At 38.8% G+C, this 17,589-nt stretch overlaps 1 protein-coding gene across 1 annotated transcript in view; it reads left to right on the forward strand.

Annotated features, from left to right (window-relative positions):
* The window catches only part of LOC124615580 (laminin subunit alpha-1-like), a 1,154,169-nt gene that overhangs the window by 986,600 nt on the left and 149,980 nt on the right, over positions 1–17,589 (forward strand). Inside the window, exons 16-18 of the mRNA XM_047143565.1 lie at positions 1,761–1,944; positions 7,463–7,602; positions 7,949–8,182. Of these exons, the coding sequence (XP_046999521.1) occupies positions 1,761–1,944; positions 7,463–7,602; positions 7,949–8,182 (558 nt within the window). The remainder of the gene's footprint in view (positions 1–1,760; positions 1,945–7,462; positions 7,603–7,948; positions 8,183–17,589) is intronic.

The raw sequence follows: 17,589 nt of genomic DNA on the forward strand, positions 1-17,589 counted from the left end.
TTTACATAATAATTATAACTACTTACAATATTGTCAATACATGTTGCAGAGCTTGCTGTAATTCTTGTATACTGATCGAAATTGAGATTGGAGTAATGACCAGGTTTCAATTTTTACAGGAGTGGCATATTTTCATAACAGTTTTGTTGGCAATGCACAAAATTCTTCAACTGCAAGTGGGGGCAGAGAAGTCCAGCATTATTTTTGATGGTGCTCCTAGTCATTTTAAAAATCGTTACCACCTGTTTGAATTGAGTAAGTTGCTTGTGCCAACTGACTGGGTATACAGTGCTACTGGTCATCGGGAGGGGCCTTGTGCTGGTGTAGGAGGCCTGCTGAAGCACCACGCTACAAAACATAAATTCTCCAGACCAAATACAGCTGAGATTTGGAATGCTGAGGATTTTACGCGAGTCGTGAAATCTTACATATCCACAGCCCTCATTTTTTGTCCAAAGAGGAAACTGAAGAATTCTGTGATCAGAAAGAAGAAGAATGGTCCAAACAAACTACTCCAGTGAAAGGAACTCAGAAGACACATTTTTGGACTCAAAGTGATGGGCGAACCCATATTGCACACACTTTAAAGAGCAAGAAGAAGAAATTTCGTTCCTTCGACAAGCACCTCAGAAACAGTAGGATAATATTCAGATTCACAACCTGAGAAGATGGATGTTTCTGACATGTGTGTAGGACTGTGACTAGTGAACTGCAGAGATTATAGACACCAGTTATGAGTTAAACGACATTGTAGTGAACTTTGTGCTACCACATGGAGCAGCTGCTGGATATAGTTTTCCAGCTGAAAGACACAACAATGCCATCAGTGCTCACTTCCCGTTCACAATGTTTTGAATATTGTTCCTCATATTGGTTCAACAGGAAGATATCACTCTATATCAAAGGAAGATGCTGAACCAGTGGAGCACATTTTTAGTTAATTGACTTGCTAATTTCAGTACAAAACAGAGCGCGCAGAAATTGTATAAATTGAAACCTTTAAGTCTTCAGACCTTTCGCATGCATTTTGGAACCATTTAAAATGCTTGAAAAATGAGTGTCTTACTCATCTTTCAAAATTAACATTATGTTAAATAAGGTTAGGTTTTGATTTTTATGAGCCTGTTATGTGATAATGTGGTAATAAAACAGGTTTTATGGATAGCAAAAATTTCAATTGGTTATAAAACCTGTTCAAGCTAAAAGTGGAAAATTTCCTTTTCAGGGAATGTAGACCTATATAGTACTAACCAACAGAAAAAATCATGATTTTAAGGATTGGGATTTTTGAAAGAGAAACATTTTCCGTAAATTATAAAAAAAAAGTTCAGAATGCTAGAGTGAAAGAACTTAGGCAGATAAGTCCAAATGCAGGTTTTCTTTGTAATCATAAAGCAATTATCTTTAAAATAAAAAAAATACCAACAAAATATCTAAAACTTTTAAATTTTTTTTCCAAAATTCGCATCTTAACAATGGTATGCACAATGTCATCTTTGGAGGGCTGTATCTCGGAGCAGAATTTTTTTGGGAAGAAACAAAAAAATATGTGTTCCTTACTTAGTCCTTCATTTTAACATACGCTTAACTCGATAACATCTGAGACTTTAAAGGTAAGATTTTTTTTCCTAACCTGCCTATATTGATATGGACTATGCCATAAAAAGAACTGTGTTGATTTATTTATGGATTGTGTTTCAATTCTTGATAATTTATGAAGATTGTCTAATGTATTTTTTTTTTTTTTTTTGGCCTTATAGGATGGTTATTGGGGACTTTCAGCAACGACCCCTTGTGAACCTTGTGGCTGTGATCGTATAGGTTCTATTAACACTTCCTGTGATCAAGTTACTGGTCAGTGCCATTGTAAATCTGGAATCGGAGGGAGGATTTGTGATACTTGCCTTCCACATTATTATGGCTTTTCTGTTTCTGGCTGTTCAAGTAAGTTCACCTTTAAAATGATTTATTGTACTAGCTCTCTATTGGGCATCTGTCAAATTTTTCACTTATAATTAAATCTCTGCTCCTTTTCTTTTATTACCCTGAAATTTCATGTATGCCATACCTGTCATTCTTTCCAGAATCTCTCTATTTTAGAATTTATGACAATATTATGGAAAAGTTATTACTTTGTAACCATTTCACTTTTCACAAGAATGATAAACTTATTACAGTGAAGTCTTCATTTGAATAAATTACTCCTAGGTAGAATTTACAACTTAATATTTCTTAGCTTATAAACACTAGTGAACTTTTAATGTGCTGGAGTGAAATGCAGTACACTGGATCCAGCCAGCAAATGAGTAAAGAAGCTTAAGATCCTCTTCTATGCTGACAAATTGCTACAGCATTAGAAAATTATAAATAAAGCCAAATCATTAAATATTGTCCTTTTTTTTAATTGTGAGTGATGACTGTAATATGGTTAATGAAAAAAATTGCAGCAGCTTTCCTTTACATAATTGCCTGTATGAGTGCTACAGAAAATTTATTGCTGTAATACAGGAAATTTTCTGATATTTATGATTTTTTTGCATAATACTGCAAGTAAAGTGTTAGCTCTATCTGCAGAATATATCTTTTTATAAGGTTTTTCCAATAGTCATGTTGGATTTGTTCATTCAGATCGATAACAAGGAATACCCTGCTGTGGTACAATTGTTTTGATTGATTTATCCCCTAATGAAAATTCTTACAGATGTGAAATGCCTGAGTCCGTAAGCACATAAGGAAAATGGGTATGGACATTTTCCATGGAGAATTCTTATGAGAAAACATTTTGCAAGGTAGATGCCACATTTTTTGAATGCTGACCAAAAACAATCGCAAAAAAAAAAATATCGTCTATGTTAGGACCTTTCAAGAAAGAATCCAACAAGTTGTTTCATCTGAGTTGTTAATGTGGATGAAATGTGGGTCCACCACTTCCCATTAGAAATGTAACGGCAGTCATAGCATTGTGTGAAAGCTGCGGCCCTGTACCAAAACAAGTGAACTTGATTTCATCTGCCAGAAATATTACAGTCAGCATTTTCTGAAATGTTAAAGAAATTTTTCTTATTCACAGCATTGTAATGGTAAAACAGTAACTGGCAAATATTACACATGCATTTGGGACCTCGTGCTTGAAAAATACGTTTGAAGAGACCTGGGTTGCAAAAGGATAAAAGTCTTCACTTTTCAGAAAAAATTATTTATAAAGTATCAATTCACAAGGGTGTTTGATAACAGATAAACAGAGGCATTTAAAATGGAAATTATTCTAACAATAAGTGTTGTGCCATTAATGGCATCCCACTTGTATGGGTGGAGTCTTACCATTATAATAGAAAGGAGATGATCCTATTGGTGTCACAGGCATGACACCAAGCTCAGAATGAGGGAACATAACATATAGGGTGCTACAAGGATCAGTACGACTTAAATGGGCATCCAAAAACTGCAATGTTTTCTTAAGTTACAAGCACACCAATAAAAGGCCAAAATCAACCTTAGCGGGCAGTCCGCAGCTCGTGGTCGTGTGGTAGCGTTCTCACTTCCCATGCCCGGGTTCCAGGGTTCGATTCCCGGCGGTGTCAGGGATTTTCTCTGCCTCGTGATGACTGGGTGTTGTGTGATGTCCTTAAGTTAGTTAGGTTTAAGTAGTTCTAAGTTCTAGGGGACTGGTGACCATAGATGTTAAGTCCCATAGTGCTCAGAGCCATTTGAACCATTTAGAACCTTAGCGGGCACAGCCCAGATGACAGCTGAACAGACCTACAAGACGTTCACATCTAACACCTTGTAATTTCACACTCAGATTATGGAAATTGTAAACAAGCATTGATAACTGTTAGCTCCAGAAGTAGACTCACTGGTCATACGCTATATTAAAAACTGTGTGTAAAATTGCTTGGAATCCAGATGAATAACAAGTTAAAATTAAGTGCACCTAGATAAACTAATTAAGAAGCTCAGTTCAACACGGACCTCTCTTCTGGGGCAGTGCACCTAAAGTAAATAAAGCCAGACTGGACTGTAACAATATTGTGTAAAGTAGACAACCAGACATCTTACAAAAACTTTTTCAAATACCTTGAAATCTTACACTCACTTCCCAATAAATATACTCATTAATGTTTTTTGTTGTTTATAATAAAGATCAGTTCCAGCTGAGCTGTGATTTAGGTGATCACAGTACAGAAGACAAAAATAATTTTCATGAAGACTTTGCATCCATATCTAGGGTTCAGAATAGAGTTAGGCAAGAAATTTAACAATTTTCCAGCTAATATAAAGTAAAGCACTGGGAATCCCTATTAGTTTAAAAGTAAATTAAAAACAGATCTCATTGACCACTTATACTACAAATTATCCAAATGTCTAGAATCAGGACTTTGCATCTGTACTCCACAGACCTCTGTGAAGTTCAAGGCAGAGGGTAGTTCTGATTGTAGCATTTCTTTGAGTTCAATTCACAAATGGAGCAAGGGAAAGATGATTGTATCAGTGCCTCTGTGTGCGCTGTAATTAATCTAATCTTGTCCTTACGATCTGTAGGGGTGTGATACATAGGCAGTAGTTGTATATTCCTATAGTCATTATTTAAGGATACAGAGTACTTTTCTGGCTCAAGATTATGTAAAAATCAACACCTATTTCTTTCAGGCACTGTTTATAATGTACATGTTTTACAGACTTTTTGTTGATATCAGGCAGTGCAGCACACTTTCTAAACAAATTAGAAATATTTTGAATATTTTTGAACCTGCTTACTGTTGTTAAAAAAATTACAAAGAAATTGATGCAATTTTTTGTCCAAAATGCTTCTTCAAATTGAGGTACCATTCAATTCAATGTTATACATTTGAAAGAGACCAAATTTTTACCAGATATGCATGACATGGTGGCTGATGTACTAGACCTATTTAATTCCACCTACTATGTATATTACAGGGATAAAAAATATCACATACATTTTAATTTTTATAATTTTTTTTCTAATAAAAATGTTAATTTCTCTATAATTTAGTTGATTCTGCAATAAAGCTTAGATCTACTGCATAAGTATGGACTACTGCAAGTTACATAAAAAAATTAGAGCAATGATTTATAAAATTTAGGAAATATTTGTACCTGAATTCTGCAAAATACAGCCTGCGGGAAATTGCGAATGAAGATATGAGTCCAATTAAACTGTGCGTCAGAACATTCCTGAAGCATAGTTTTCATCCTGTAGCATTTCTTCATCTTCAAGCTTCATCTTGGCATTCCTTTTAGCACTTCTTGCTTCTTTGGTAACTTGAAGAACAAATCTTTCAGCTTTATGCGTCCATTGTCTGTCACAAATACGCAATTGATCTTCCATATTAGAGCCACATTTTATGCCTGCAATGGTTGAAACTTTCATTTGTATTCTGAGTGCGCCCAGGAAGACATTTACTAAGCAAAACAGGGTCACTCAGGTCTTAAAAAATTTGTTTTATTTCGTTCATAACAGGCTCAGGAAGGGAACGCTTATGTGGTATCTTTGACCACTTTCTTTTGCTTTTTGGTAACCACACCAAGAATCACAGCAGCCGTAGTCCCATACTCCACCAGAAGATGGAGCTACATTCACCCCAAGAATCTGCTCCTTTAGGACAAAGTCCATGGACAGGGTGGTCATCTGTGGACAACTTATGAAAGTAGGTGGCCCATACAGGCTGTAACATCATTCAGAGGTGCAGTTCGTCTAATGGCCAGTCCATAATAACTCTTAAGAAGATCTATTTCAGTTTCTATCAATCTGCTTCGGCCAGACACAGATTTTCCATCAGATAGCAACTTTCCTTTCATTTCTCTTTGTAGCTTCCTGAATCTAGCTCCCATCCTCTTTTGCACATGTCCACAACACTCCACTATAAACATTGAACTCATTAACTTTATTGAAAGCTTTAGAGTCCCCATCGCATAGGTACTTTGTACATCTAACGTTATAAAAGGGCACCGACCTCTGAAATAATTGTAGAGCTCCATCACACTCCATACCTCTGCTGTAACCATCATAATTCTTAGAACACTGATGTTCAATATGTCATTCAGTGTTACCATGGCAGGTGTAGCAGTACTTAGATAAGCACTCAACACCAACAACTTTTCCATTCTCCAGAGAAGTAGCACTCGCAACACCATTCAACGAACGATGTCCTCGATGTTGCTGTATCCCGTCAAGTGCAACAGCAATGTCCCTGGTTCCATTAATATTTACAGTTTCTTCTACTGCACATTTCATAGATGCTTTAGACACAGCTGTCAAGGCACGTAAAAGTATTTTTATGTACTTGCTGAACCTACTGGGAGGAGGAGGAAGGTCCATCAAACCACAAAATATTTGAGCAGCCTTTTTTCCTTTTCCTCTTGCATGCATTGCATACACTTACTTCAAATTCACATCATATGAATTATGTACAATGTTCGAACTCATTTTTGAGGTAGATTTATTGCAGGATCTACACAGAACAACTAATTTTGATGATAAACTCTTCCTGCTACTTTGTTGTTCAGTTATTTCCAGACAGCCTACTCCAACACATTGTTTACATTGTGCCACTTCCTTTATCAGAGAAGATAAGATGCCCACATCAACAACAGCAAACCCACTACAAACAACGTCATTGTTAACACAGCTGCTTCCAGTGTCTGTCTTCCTAGCTGCTCAATACAGAGCTTAGCTTCAAGTGACACGGAGCAGAAGTTAGTTTCCCGTAGCCTCTGCACTGAATTATCACACATTTTGACTTCACACTGTAGACACTGCACATCGGAGAACTCATGTCTCTGAACTAGCAACTGCGTATTGAATGCTCTCACATGACAAACAATAAAATTGGTTGCAGCACTGGTTACTTAACTCCATAGTAGACTCTTGTTCGTGTTTCAGGGAGATAAATATAATTGCTCACAGGGAACTTTGACGTAACAGATGTTATTAAGTCATGGAAAAGTGCAGATATGAAGTAGTTTCTAAATCTGCTATCTATGTGTCGTGTTGACTAAACAGTTGGGGAGGAATAGGAACTGTGCATTGACGAGGTTCAGCAGCAGGAGGGGAAGCAGAGGCTCTGGTAAGCGCACACCAGAGTATTGCTTCAGTGCTCAGGATAGGAGGAACGTCATATCCCCACTATATTCTCTGCCCTTTTCCAGGCTGGAATGTGGTATTTGTGTCACAGAAATGGATGTTCCTGAAAGGGCGATTTTAAATTTGGCATCTTTATGCACATTAAAAATTTCTCAGACATTAATATTTTGTGGGGATTCATTGCTTCATTGCTCACAGGACGAATCACCACTATCAGAGATGCATAACCTTAACCATAATTTGTCTAGCACTCAGGCTATCAACGCATTGTCTAGAAGTTTTTATAGTCATTTGTGTGTGCATGTTTAAACGTGCAAAATACTGATTTTGTGTAAGAGATTACCTTGCATATTACAGGATGTGAATCTTGCAGCACTGTTGGGCATATTTGTGATCCAGATACTGGTCGATGTGTTTGCCCACCTTTCACTGAAGGAAACTTATGTGAGCGCTGTCAGCCAAATGCCTGGGGTTTCACATCGGGAAGAGGCTGTAAGGTATACATTTTCTTGAGATATAATGAAGTTACCTGTATTATAGGTGATGGATTATTTTGTGTATTTATCCTTTGTGTTAAATGAGAGTGGATTTATCCTGCAAACTGATGGCAATGCTAAATCTGACAGATCCAAAGGATTTGCAGAGACAAACATTACTATTTACTTTGTGAAAATATATTTAGAAGTAAAGTGTTTTAAAAGACTATACTTACAAAGATTTTCTTGTACTTTTCAATTTTCCCCTGAGTCAATGCATATATTATCATTCGTATTTAGCCATATTTATTGCCTTTATCTCTGTGATATATCAGAAAGATAAACATAACATTTGATTTCTCAACAGGCATGCAACTGTGATGTTGCTGGCTCTTTACAGCAGAGATGTGACAGTGCAAGTGGCCGTTGCATGTGTCGTAGAGGTTTTCACGGTGACAGATGTTCATCGTGTGCTGTTGGCTACTATGGTTACCCAGTGTGCAGACTGTGTGACTGTCATCTGCCTGGAACACAACAGGATAAATGTGACACAAAGACTGGGCAGTGTCTGTGCGATGAATCAGGACAGTGTCCCTGTAAAGTAAGTTAACTTCATGTTTATCAATAGTCTTATTTCAGTGTGTAAATTTGTAGTAAGAGAAATTATATTATTGTCCTTAAATATTGTGATGATTGTTTTCTGGCAGATGTTAAACAGTAAAAAATGTTACACAATGTTCCTTGGTAACCAAGAATAACAACTTAGGAAAAGTTGGCTTATTAATTTTATGCTTTGTAACTCTGAGAACGATGATTGAGCTTCATTACCTTAATATTGATAAAATTATCATTATATATAATTTACCAGCAAAAAAATATTTGTTCTGGGCATTGGTGTGTACTAGTCATTTAATTAATATTTTGAAAGGGAACTTGAAAACACTGGAGATATGAAATGAGAAGCAGAAAATTGTGTTTCAGCAAAGGACATTCCTGGATAGGCATAGAAAATTTTATGGCATTCTACTGCAGGGGGAGTTGGTGATCTTGTTTTATAATTTTATGAACAAAATCAAGAGCTTCCACGGGCCCTGTTGCAGTAATTGAAGGCTAAATGGCAGTTGTGAACTATTGGTCACACACTTTGTAACCTCCCCCCTCACTTATCGACCTTAAAGACAGTGAAAAATTAAACCGCGTGTACCTAATGGAAATTTGGGAAAAGCAATCGTCACCGAAGTTAATCTATCGGTAAAGAGGGAGGAAAGGGTTACATCTTTATGAAAGGAAAAATGCAAATGAAACTGGTGGAAATTAATTTTGAAAAGGGATAAAGTTAATAAAGAAAGTAAATGTGCGGCCGTTACGTTAACAATTAACTAGCGGTAATTAGATATTTGAGATTTGGAGGAAATCACGGTCGCCAGTCCTAAGGACAATTACTATAGTAACTGAAAAAGTAAGGTTATTACACATATAATTAGCACTAGAAGCGTGGCAACTGAAGGTTGACACGTGTAGTGTGAAAACTGAAAGTTTGTCAGAAGTAATAAATTTCGCTACACTCTGACTTAATTTAGCAGAAGAATTAATAAAACCAGAAAACTGAAAGTTAATTTAGTGACTGAAATTAATAAGAAGCTTTCTTTCTGAAACACATCGAAATCCAGTAAAATACGGTTAGTCTTGGACTACCTCAACAATCATTTCAAAAGCAACTTGACTCTACGCAATTTAGAAACAAGAGATTTAACTTTGAACTTGAATTAACTGATTCTGAACTATTAACAATAGTAAAATTTAGTACGTACCAAGCTGAGCTGCAGTCACAGGTAAGCTAAAATATGCTAACAAAACTCGCACTCTAAATTTGTGCTCGTGTAACCTAAATATTGTAGCCAGCTACTGAACTTTGAAATTAAAGCAGTGAAATCTAATTATATTATTTTAATGCTGGCGTTTGAATTTCAACGACACTCGGGTTCATTTCGGAAAAGGAAGGGACCCTGCTTGGCAATGCAATTGGGACAATGAGCAACAAAGGTTCATGCTAAGTTGCTGTAATTTTGCGAGGCAAATGGAACAATTTGAAAAGCTGAGGTCTGCCAAACAGTTCTGAAACTTTACGTGCTTTTAGTCTTCCTTGTTGGTTGATTGAAGGTTTGAAGCCGTCGATCGAGGAGGTGGCGACAGTCACTCATTGTCGGCCGTCGCTGTTGCAGAAGCTGGATGTTGGCGCGCCTTCTTCTCGACACGGTCACCAGGCGAAACGGGCTCTTGATGTGCGCCAGCTAATGCTTCCCGTCCGCGACACCATGTCAGAAACTATCATCGCGAGTCGAGCGCAATTACATGCTGCCAAACCCCGAAAGCGCGGCAACTCGCGGGAGCGTCACACAACACCTGCTCCACTCGCTACTCCAGCCAGACTCCGACTGTTCTGCCCGCGCTTCACGCGGCAGAGTTAACACTACCAAAGATCCTACACACTTTGAGTCTTCACACGACCTATCGATGTAATCGTTCGATAGCAGTTTTCCCTAGGCAAGACCCAGCGTAAAAATACAAATAATATTTACGAAACAAACCAATTATACATCGACATAAATGCATAAATATATATACAAACAGTAAAGCAATTACAATATATAAAGAGACAGAAATGTCATATCTTGAGGTAACAAAACAAGGAAAAAAATAATAGTACAATAGATGGAAATAGGAGGATATGCATTTCCGGCGTTACACGTGCCCCACATTGTCTGAGGATGTTCGTGTAACGTAAACAGACTCAGAAAATGTCCCAAAAAAGAAACAGCGGAAATGCATTTGCTCAAAACATCAACAAAATTTAGCATTCGTCTAATTAACCATAAACCAATTTGTAGACAATAATAATTGAGTGGAGAAACTCCTAATCTTATTCCACTCTGTCATCTTGAACAAAATAAAACAGGTTGACAACATATTAAAATTCATAGAAAACATAGAAAATGGTTTAGCCATTCTAAAATTGTCAAAATTCCCAACAGTATCAAGAAATGGAATACTATTTACAAAATTAATCAGAGTACATGGTCATAAAAACAGGTAGATCAAAATACGCAAATTAATAATTAATTACATAGAATACACATTTTTACATAACCCTTTCATAATTAATATTCTCGTCATGGGAGTCCATTAAACGCTAAACAAGAAAATAACACACATCAGATCGAAAAAAAACATAAATATTGACAGTAGAATTCTTTCAGCTGTCCAGGAAGAAAAACAATTCCGCCTTCCGTACTCGCAAGTACAAAGAATGCCGACAGCGGCCCAAGAGCCGACAGCGGCACCGCCTCGCCAGTATTGTTGCGCCCGCCTGTGCGGCACGCTTGATCTCACTCGCCTGTGTAACGGCATTTCCAGAACGTCCGTTTCACTGAATTCTTTCGGAAAAACTCACTCCCGAGTAATCTCAAGGAGTCCATAAACACTATCACAGTGGATAACTCAACACTGTCCATCATCACACATGTACAAGCCTGAAACTTAAAACAGCGTCTAAGTACATCGGCAATGACTAGTAAAACACATATTCATGAAATCTTACAGCTAGTTACAAAATCATATTTACATTGCTTAATCTACTGTGATTCAGCTGAAAACTTAAACTAGCAGCTTGGATTTTTCAGTTGATTAGATCATGATTAAATTGATTAAAATTAAATTGATTAATCAAAATTAATTACTTATTAATTACAACTTCTTTAATGACCTTGGTCAGTCAAAAGCATGGCAATCTAGCAAACCTTAAATCTTACACTCTATATTTACATATTGTACAAATTACCCATTGTGTGGTATTAATCGATCCTAGGTTGGTACAATTTCAAATCTACTATATTTCGAATACCTAATAGCTTTCCAGAGCTTGGATACTCTAAGCAATAAGCATTTGTGTGAGGTATACCAATGACTTTATATGGTCCATTATAAACAAACTTAAATTTAGAGATTTCATTGTCTATCTCGCTCGATTTTTCATGAGCTTTTACAAGTACTAAGTCTCCGATCGCAAACTTAGCAAAACGCGCTTTAGCGTCATGACGACGTATGCGAGCATCGGCTTTTAGCTTCATTACTTCTCGCAAACGATCTTTTTTCACACCAATACTAATGTCAATCCGTGGAGGGAATTTGATTATCTCTTCCACTAAACTTTTACTTCTGTCATCCAGCAGGATTTCCTCTGGAGAAAATCCCGTCGATTCATGTCTCAAGGTGTTCATAATTCTCTCAAATACTGCTACATATTTGCCCCATGCCCTATGGTTGTGATGGCAATAGGTACGGGAAAGTCGGCCTCGTCTTTGTCCGTGTGTTACGTTTGACACACCGTCTACAATACTTTCCAATTCACTTTCTACATTATTGTCAATGCCGAGATTCTTCACATTACAGTAGTTCAGCTTCATACCTACGTCAATACCATCCGGCCAGTTAACAATGTGTATAGGCTGGTATTGCCTATGCACACCGTCTCCTGCCTCGTCAAAACTAACTACTATTGTTTTATCTTGGGACGTACATGTCAACGTTTTGCTTTCGCAGTTAATCGCTGCACGGTACTTTAACAGCCAATCTAACCCGATAATTACTTCCGTAGTTAAGTCTGGCACGACGACAAACTCTTGTTCAAATCGTGCCCCACATATCTCGAAGCTGACAAAAATCTGTTTTGTGACCGGTTTACTGGCCTTCCCAGTAGCACCGATAATTTTCACTCCTGTTACTGGCATAACTACGATGCCAGGTCTGTCTTTCAGTAACTCAAATATTTTCCCAGATACAGCACTCAATTCTGCACCGGTGTCAATCAACACGTTTAGTTGTAGGTCATGCATATTAACAGACACTACTATCTGTCTACACTTGTCCTCGACTGTTTCTTTATTTTCCCACAGTAAATCTCGTCTATATCCAGGTCATTCCAGAAAAAACCATCCGGCTTTGATCCTAAATCCGGTTTATCTGGCGGCTTTTTCAGCCTCTGTTCACTTACAGTTTTAATTTCAACACGTCTGTCCTGAGGCTTAGTCTGTAGCTTCGCCTCCAATATCGAAACCTTTTCCTGTAACTCGTCAACTAGTGAGTGCTGCTTTGCTATCACTTCACTAATTGTCACCTTCGTTGATTCCTCTTTGGTCAGATTGATCTCATCTGCCAATCTACCTGGAAGAATGTGCCCAGTCGCATCTGAAATTACTTCCTCAGGATCTGCGCAACCCACACTGCTACCGTCTGACCGCATAACGTCAGCTCTAACCTCATACACGCTGAAATCTATGTGCTCTTCTACCAATTGTGTCCGGCTATCACTAAAATTTTCGTAATCTTTCCCCTTAATACTCTCGCAATGTTTAAACTGGAGGTTTGCGTCGGATGGGTCGGCTACTTCTACCACTATAACTTTCGGTAAAGTCTGCCGGTTAGGGCCAGAACTTTCCGTTACTACTTCAACATCTAACTCCTGCGGGACGAAACACGACGAATCTTGCTCGTGCTCCCCATTAACATCAACTATTTCTGGTAAAGTCTGCCGGTTAGGGCCAGAACTTTCCATCACTTCACAAATACTATCTTCCTGTGGGACGAGACGCGGCAAATCCTGCCCGCGCTCCCTATAAACACTCCTCCCGTACAGGCCCCTATAATCTCTTAGTTCGTCGTATAAGCGACCGAACTGCCTTAACCAGACCTCATCCCTCTCTGCATCCCCTCGCTCGATGACGGACGTTTTATCCGACATCTGATCTTCTTTCAACACTTGCGAATCATTCTTAAACTCAATCTCCAGTTCCGCTGTGGGTATTACAGCTGCCACTTTATAATCGATTTCCGGAACACTGCTTAAACTGTTCTCACTGACAGTGAATGTATTTTCTACTGCCGTGTCTACAGCTGATCTACTACTTGTGGGCGCACTCCTTTCTCCTAATACTGGCACACTCTCCCGCCGTTGATTATTCCATACGGAATTTTCATAACGACGACACCTGGGTTTTCTCCTGTTATTGGGCCGCCAAATTTTCTCCACGCCCGGTCGGCCCCTCACCGGCGCGGCTAATGGTTTCCCTGTCTCGTCCCAGCAGATACGCTCCCCGGATGCTGCTGAGGCGGCTGATCACACCCTCTGGCGTTATTACTATTCTGTGAAGCCCGTATCACGTTAGTATGATACTGGTTTCTGTCATTCCTGTTATTATTTGCATTGTACCGATTGTTATTACGGTCCGAACCATTATTGTTATTGCTGCGGTATGCATTATTCCCATGGTTATCGTTGTTATGGTTGGGGTGGTACCCGTTGTTGTTACCACGGCCTCTACCACTGTCGCGATTATTGCGCCAATTGTCCTCGTCCTCAACTCTTTCCAGGAAATCATTGATTGTCCTGTAATTGCTTCCTACATAGCGTTTTGTATCATCTGGAAGCTTCATGTAGAGTTCCCAGACTATTTCGGATTCCGTGCGGCGATCACGCAAATATTCCAACTTGCGGATCCAGCCCTCACAAAACTCCCTCATCGAACCGCGCGAATTCGCATCGAAAGGCCTCGATACGACAAATTCGCGCCAGACACTTTGCTGTTTTTGCTCTGACCAGTATTCAGCCAGAAACAAATTTTTAAACTCGTCAAAAGTCAGGTTCGTAATGTCGAGGTTTAAGCCCCAACGCTTGGCATCACCAGCCAGCACATCAATAACCGCATTAATTTTTCTCTCATTAGTCCATGATCTGGGTAAAACTCTTTCACAATTTTTAATGAAATCCGTCACGTGTATACCGCCTTTTTTCAAGGGGTCGAACCGCTCCTCTTTCGTCAACAATTCCGAACTATGTGCACAGATTGGCACATAGCTCTGTTTTTCGTCAAGTTTCTTTTCTAATTCCGACACTCTCGTAATTACTTGGCAAGTGGTTGTCGCAAGCGTTTCCACTTCCCTCTTTTTCTCTTCGCAGGTATTGGCCTGCTCCCTCACTTTAGTGTCTACTTCGGACACTAAAGCCTTTAAAGTTTCCACCTTCTTTTGATCCTCTTTTTTCATTAATTGAATTTGTTCCGTCACCTTATTCTCGATGATCGGAGCAACTGCTTCTCCTACACTTTTCTCGATTCTGCTAATTTCAGAATCAAAACGAGTATTTATGCTCGCAATTTCCGCCTGAACGCCTATCATTTCCTGTTTAAGATTACCGATTTCGGTATTAATTACAACAATATCTTCTTTGATTTTATCAACTTTTGTATTAACAACTCCAACATTGTTGTTAACAACATTAATAGCTTTGTTCTGATTGTCTAGCTTTCGTTCAATTTTTTCAGACTGAGCTTCTTGCTTGGCAGACAGAGCTATAATTTCTGCCGATTGACTCTTGATTTCATTAATCAAAACATTCAATAAATCAGTTAAATTCCCAGAGACTACCGGTTTTACTTCCGTAGCTGGTTCCTCTATACATGTTCCCCCGTATTCATCATCAAGGGGTACAGATTTGATTTTCGCTTCCGATTCCGAAACATTTTCTAAAGTTTGGAATTCCTTTTCTGCTCTTTGTTGCGTTTCGGCGGTCGCGTCTTTCATGCTAGCCGCCTGCCCCTGAACAATGGGTACCGCGGTGCGCGTTTCCCACTGTTCGACCGATTGTTCCGTATCCAAGTCTACCAAATTTTGGCAATTGTTGCCTTCACTCATTTTAATAATTTTCAATATAAATGCCAAATCTCAAATATAATTAGGACTACTCCCACTACTTATTCTCGCTGACGTAAAAGGCCTGTACGTAACCAGTGCTTTGTTACGAGATTTGCACAATGCCAAATTCGTGTCCAGAACAACCTCAAATCCGAAGATTGTCCTGTCACGGTCGCCACGTGTAACCTCCCCCCTCACTTATCGACCTTAAAGACAGTGAAAAATTAAACCGCGTGTACCTAATGGAAATTTGGGAAAAGCAATCGTCACCGAAGTTAATCTATCGGTAAAGAGGGAGGAAAGGGTTACATCTTTATGAAAGGAAAAATGCAAATGAAACTGGTGGAAATTAATTTTGAAAAGGGATAAAGTTAATAAAGAAAGTAAATGTGCGGCCGTTACGTTAACAATTAACTAGCGGTAATTAGATATTTGAGATTTGGAGGAAATCACGGTCGCCAGTCCTAAGGACAATTACTATAGTAACTGAAAAAGTAAGGTTATTACACATATAATTAGCACTAGAAGCGTGGCAACTGAAGGTTGACACGTGTAGTGTGAAAACTGAAAGTTTGTCAGAAGTAATAAATTTCGCTACACTCTGACTTAATTTAGCAGAAGAATTAATAAAACCAGAAAACTGAAAGTTAATTTAGTGACTGAAATTAATAAGAAGCTTTCTTTCTGAAACACATCGAAATCCAGTAAAATACGGTTAGTCTTGGACTACCTCAACAATCATTTCAAAAGCAACTTGACTCTACGCAATTTAGAAACAAGAGATTTAACTTTGAACTTGAATTAACTGATTCTGAACTATTAACAATAGTAAAATTTAGTACGTACCAAGCTGAGCTGCAGTCACAGGTAAGCTAAAATATGCTAACAAAACTCGCACTCTAAATTTGTGCTCGTGTAACCTAAATATTGTAGCCAGCTACTGAACTTTGAAATTAAAGCAGTGAAATCTAATTATATTATTTTAATGCTGGCGTTTGAATTTCAACGACACTCGGGTTCATTTCGGAAAAGGAAGGGACCCTGCTTGGCAATGCAATTGGGACAATGAGCAACAAAGGTTCATGCTAAGTTGCTGTAATTTTGCGAGGCAAATGGAACAATTTGAAAAGCTGAGGTCTGCCAAACAGTTCTGAAACTTTACGTGCTTTTAGTCTTCCTTGTTGGTTGATTGAAGGTTTGAAGCCGTCGATCGAGGAGGTGGCGACAGTCACTCATTGTCGGCCGTCGCTGTTGCAGAAGCTGGATGTTGGCGCGCCTTCTTCTCGACACGGTCACCAGGCGAAACGGGCTCTTGATGTGCGCCAGCTAATGCTTCCCGTCCGCGACACCATGTCAGAAACTATCATCGCGAGTCGAGCGCAATTACATGCTGCCAAACCCCGAAAGCGCGGCAACTCGCGGGAGCGTCACACAACACCTGCTCCACTCGCTACTCCAGCCAGACTCCGACTGTTCTGCCCGCGCTTCACGCGGCAGAGTTAACACTACCAAAGATCCTACACACTTTGAGTCTTCACACGACCTATCGATGTAATCGTTCGATAGCAGTTTTCCCTAGGCAAGACCCAGCGTAAAAATACAAATAATATTTACGAAACAAACCAATTATACATCGACATAAATGCATAAATATATATACAAACAGTAAAGCAATTACAATATATAAAGAGACAGAAATGTCATATCTTGAGGTAACAAAACAAGGAAAAAAATAATAGTACAATAGATGGAAATAGGAGGATATGCATTTCCGGCGTTACAACTTGATCTTGGCCCATATGTGAACAGTGGAATTTGGCTGACTTTTTGTCAGTCAGGAATGTTGATGCTTGTTGCCAATTTTAGTTATGTAACAGTGTGGTGCACTATAGCAGTAAGTGGTCATTGTGAATATAGTGTTGATTTGTGAGCAGTGTTGTGTGTAGTGATTGTTAATAATATAGACAAAAATGAGCAAGGAGGCTGTATGTGGTCCTTCTGTGTGCCTGTGTCTGTATATGTGTGGATGGATATGTGTGTGTGTGTGTGTGTGCGAGTGTATACCTGTCCACTTCCAGCTCCACTCCCTCCAAAACCTCAAAATTCCAATCAACACAATCTGGTACCACAACACCCTAATTCAGTAGTTAACCTTTCCTCCAAACCTCTCTCCCAATCCGAAACCTCTGTCCTATCCAAAGGCCTCACCTTCAGCCCTACTCCCAGATTCAGCCAAACAGCCCTCGTCAAAGATTTACTGTC

This window comes from Schistocerca americana, chromosome 5 (genome assembly GCF_021461395.2).
Source record: "Schistocerca americana isolate TAMUIC-IGC-003095 chromosome 5, iqSchAmer2.1, whole genome shotgun sequence".
Classification (NCBI taxonomy): Eukaryota; Metazoa; Arthropoda; class Insecta; order Orthoptera; family Acrididae; genus Schistocerca; species Schistocerca americana.